Raw genomic sequence first — 5,000 nt, 5'->3', positions numbered from 1 at the left:
TATCAGATAAAACTGCGAGTATGGAGTCACCTTAACTGGGTTTTTTTTTTTTTTTTTAAAGAATTTTCCCTTGAATTCACCATATTTGTAAGAATTTTAGCAAAACTAAAAAAAAAAAAGAAGGAATTTTTAAAGGAATTTTAGGGTCACTGGACAGCCTGAATTTCTAATTAACTACATCTGGTGAATCAACTGAGAAGCAGCCAGTCTAATGGTAGCTGCTCAGACTCTCCTGCAATGGCAGAACTACAGTTTACTCAAAAGAAGCTTGATATACAAGTGTTAAGAATTCATCAGTTTGGCAACCTTACTTTTGAACCATAAATGGAAAAAATCAATAATAGCCAATGTATTTCTTTTGTCAGTTAGCTCGGTGAGTTAATATATGAGGCTGCAGATCTATAGATTGCAAGTTAAAATCTTGCAGGAGTTTTAATTCTTTTCACATTCACCTTGTACAAACACTATACTTTTTGCTGAATAAAGTAGATCCTAAAGTTTTTACATTTGAAAATATCACTGTACAAATTTTTCACTTTTCTTTCAAAGCAGTTCTCTCTGCTGTAATATCCTTAGATTTCAGTTTGAAAAAAATGTTACAAAGATAGAGCCTATCATTGGCACAACCCTGTTACAAACTGATACACGTACTGATATTTTCCCTGTTACAAACTGATACACGTACTGATATTTTCCCTGTTACAAACTGATACACGTACTGATATTTTCCCTGTTACAAACTGATACACGTACTGATATTTTCCGTTACAAACCAATACATGTATTCATATTTTACACCTCTTTTGCCTTGTCATATTCATGGACATAAATACATGTCCCTATCAGACACAGAATATAAGAAAATGCTAAAAATTTGCTGGTTTTTATTGATTCTTGTATACAAGAAAAATATATAGACCACACCCAATTCTTCATGGTGCAGAACTCACACAGCTGCCATACCAAGGACTGCAGAGAATCAATCAACTTCACATCTAACATAGGAAGACAATGACACTGAGAAGCAGAATATGTGACTATATTTAATAAAATGAAAACGTCTTGCATAATAAAAAAATTAACTGGCAGGATTCCTGTGATTTTTCTCTCCGCAAAATTTGAAAAAAGATGAAACCATAAAGTATGCATTCGTAACAGAAATAAGTGATTTGAACATGCATGAAAAATCTAATTCAGAAATGTAATAACACTAAAATGATAATACATTACACAGAAAGTACAGGTAAATTCAATATAAAAAATACTATCTACATTTACACATACAATTTGAGATATTTTCTTGTAATCAACAGCAACTCATCATGACTTAAACTTGTTCAGTACACAATCATAATCATTCCTACTCATTATGAACATGGACTTCTACATAGAAAAACAAAAATCAGTATACAAGACATACTTATACATGTATACATACACATTATGTACCAGTTTCCACACAGACTATTTCAGCTTTTTTATAAATCCTGCATGCCAATGTGTTATTTTTCAGCTGCTAAATGAAATTAAGATATTTAAAAAGTGATAACTAGATGTAAGACTTCCTATGCTCCCTATATTTATACAAGGATTACTTTTAAATTCTACCAAATTTCTAACTATTGGCAATGAATAGCATTACATTACTATTCAAATCAAACTCCAAGAAGTCCTTGGAAGACCTCCTTACTACCCAATTTTAAAGAGGGAGATATCCCCCAAAAATACCAATAAATAATTCACACTACCTGAATACAAACTATATCTTACTTCTATTTGTTCCTTTTGGAAGTAATAAATAACTTGCAACTGATGGTGGTATGTGACAATAAGAGTAGAACAAACAAAATGCCCTATTCATTTGCCTTTGACTTGATTTTCAACATTCTCCAGGACAAGCGGCCCATAACTAGAAATTGCAGTATCAGCTTCAGGGTTTAACGGAATACTGGCACTGATGAGGTCATGGAAGAATGCCCCATCATTGTCTCCTCCTCCAAATATCAGCACCTCGTCCTGCTCCTGGTTCTCATGGTAGTATGGGAGGGACAAAGTCTGATGTCCACAGCGGGGAATTGGGGTAGGATTCAGGAGAATCTTCATCCAACTCAGGGTACCTGCAAAAAGCATCAGAATTAAATTAATTTCTATCATTTCTTACTTCACAGCCAAATACATACATGTATCTGATCTTTGAGATTGGGTGTCCAACAAGCATCATTAGACTAACAAATGTGAATTGAGCTGTTGAAAAGAAGTTACCTAAGTTAAAGATATGTGTATCCTCCAGGGCCAGATTCCCATCATATCCCCCATGTATGAGAATTCTGTTGTTGGCTAGAGCAGAAGAACCATGCCAACTAAAAGTAAAATAAAATGATTTCATTATTAATTTCATTTTCTTCAATTCTTTTCCCCAGATCCATATTTATTAGAAAACAAGAGATGTCTGTAAAACACATATGACCCCCGTGGTGCAAAATTGAAAAGGGTTTAAATACACACACATCATTTGAGAGTAGTATCATCAATTCAAAATATTGAGCGGACATCTTCCCATGTCAAGAGTAGATTGACCATGTGACCTAAAAGTCAATAGGGGTCATCAACTCCTGAAGATGTACCAGTGTACCAAGTTTGATGTCTGTCAAGCAAAGGGTTCTCAAGATATTGAACAGTATATTTCTATGTTCAGTTTGACCCTTGACCTTTAACCATGTGACCTCAAAATCATTAGTAGTCATCTTCTCATGAAGATGTACCAGTGTACCAAGTTTGATATCTGTCAAGCAAAGGGTTCTCAAGATATTGAGCGGACAGTACATTCCTATGTCAGTTTGACCCCTGACCTTTGACCACGCGACCTCAAAATCAATAGGTGTCATCTTCTCCTGATGATGTACCAAATTTGATGTCTGTCAAGCAAAGGGTTCTCAAGATATTGAACGGACAGTATATTCTAAAGTCCAGTTTCACCCTTGACCTTTGACCATGTGATCTGAAAATCAATAGGGGTCATCTTCTCCTGAAGATGTACCAGTGTAACAAGTTTGATGTCTATCAAGCAAAGGGTTCTCAAGATATTGAGCAGATATTATATTCCTATGTCCAGTTTGACCCTTGACCTTTGACCTCAAAATCAATAGGGGTCATCTTCTCCTGAAGACGTACCAGTGTACCAAGTTTGATGTCTGTCAAGCAACTGGTTCTCAAGATATTGAACGGACAGTATATTACTATGTCCAGTTTGACCCTTGACCATGTGACCTCAAAATCAATAGGGGTAATCTTCTTCTGAAGATGTACTGGTGTACCAAGTGTGATGTCTGTCAAGCAAAGGGTTCCCTAGACATTGAATGGTCAGTATATTCCTATGCCCAATTTGACCCTTGAGCATATGACCTCAAAATCAATAGGGGTCATCTACTCCTTAGGATGTACCAGTGTGCCAAGTTTGATGTCTTTCAAGCAAAGGGTTCTCAAGATATTGAGCGGATATTCCTATGTCCAGAGTAGATTGACCCTTGACCTTTTGACCTGAAAAACAATAGGGGTCCTCTTCTACTCATAACCAACCCACATATGAAATATCATTATCATCAAGTGAATGGTTCTCAAGATATTGAGCGGACAACATGTGGTTTACCGACCGACTGGTGCAAACCAATATGCCCCTCTTCTTTGAAGGGGGGCATAAAAATACTATAAGCAGAATTCTAAGTATTTGACATTATAAGCAAGGTTGTTGATATTGCTACAATTAAAAAGAACCCACAATTTTAACCATGATGGAGATAAGAGTTATCTTTCTTGGCTGTTATTCTCACAATTAGCTTGGGTGATCCTGTCGGAAATGTGTTTATCATTGTACATTGTTCAATATATTCAAGTCACGAACTAACTGATCAGGTTCCTGAGGACAGCATGATTTATGTTATCATTAAAATTTCCAATTGGGAAAAATAGCAACATTTGCTTGAAATTGGGGGAAAATGTCCCGTACAACTAAGTCGGGAGAAAACCAAACCCGAGTGCATTAAGGTATAAATGGACTCCTCTGACTTTCAATTTATTCAAAGCATACCTCATTCAAAATTCAAATAAGCAGAGGCCAAAAAATTTAATTTATTTAACGTTTTTGAATAAAAATTCTAATCTGTGGGCCTGTGAAGAACATACACGAACAACAAGGCTACCCTGTTTTGATTTGTTTCCATTGTTTGGGAATTTCAAAGCAAATATTGGAGAAAATACCTGCATACATGCCAGGTTTTTGAATTGTAAAAGAGGAAGATTTTATTTGGCCGCAGGTTAGTTGTCCTTCGTGTGATATAGAAAAATCACATATTTTTCACAATAAGCAAATCCGCTTCCCTTTTTTGATTGATTAGTGCCCGGATAAGTTTTAAATTCGTTCCTAAAATGCTGGTTGTATTGGTTTTTTTATTCTTTTGGTCACTATCCGACTGCTCGTCAGAGTCATCATCCATGCTTATTTAGGAACTAAAAATGTTTGATCCTCTGTGCGTCTGACATTACCGAACTGCAACACAATTACAAGCGCTTACATGATTGTAAATATAAAATCAGAACTAGTAACAGATGAATCAGAAATCTGGAAAAAATCTTTGGAAATGCATAGGGTGGGTTTCAGTCACGTTTTCCATACAAATTACACTCAAATCAGAAGGCATGGCATGTATGGGATTGGGGCCTTATTTCGGCCCCCTACAGACCCCAAAATAATCCCTGCTTACTTACCTGCAGGAAATCGTCACTGATCACACAATTTTACAAGAAACAGTGTGAACTGCTGATTTATAGGGTGTGCCTTATCTTACTTTCGGGCTTACTATCTTTATGAATTTTGGGACAACGTAAAAACGATGTCTATTTTATATAGGTTTGTTAAGAAATGCTTCTGTGTTTTAAAATTCCAACGTAACAAGCAGTCTAACATAATCAACCATGAACGTAAAATCGAGGCTCCACTGTAGTAG

General features: G+C 35.8%; 1 protein-coding gene across 2 annotated transcripts in view; it reads right to left on the bottom strand.

The window, feature by feature from the left end:
• Positions 1-867: 867 nt before the first annotated feature.
• The window catches only part of LOC125652374 (uncharacterized), a 71,995-nt gene continuing 67,862 nt past the window's right edge, over positions 868-5,000 (bottom strand). For both annotated transcript variants that reach the window (XM_048881542.2, XM_048881543.2), the window contains 2 exons: positions 2,263-2,360; positions 868-2,117 (listed from right to left, as the gene is read on the bottom strand). In XM_048881542.2, the coding sequence (XP_048737499.2) occupies positions 1,858-2,117; positions 2,263-2,360 (358 nt within the window). In that variant the 3' untranslated portion in view covers positions 868-1,857. The remainder of the gene's footprint in view (positions 2,118-2,262; positions 2,361-5,000) is intronic.

This window comes from Ostrea edulis, chromosome 5 (genome assembly GCF_947568905.1).
Source record: "Ostrea edulis chromosome 5, xbOstEdul1.1, whole genome shotgun sequence".
NCBI classification, from domain to species: domain Eukaryota; kingdom Metazoa; phylum Mollusca; class Bivalvia; order Ostreida; family Ostreidae; genus Ostrea; species Ostrea edulis.
Note: the sequence above shows the minus strand (reverse complement) of the source record. Positions and strands in the feature narration are given on the sequence as shown.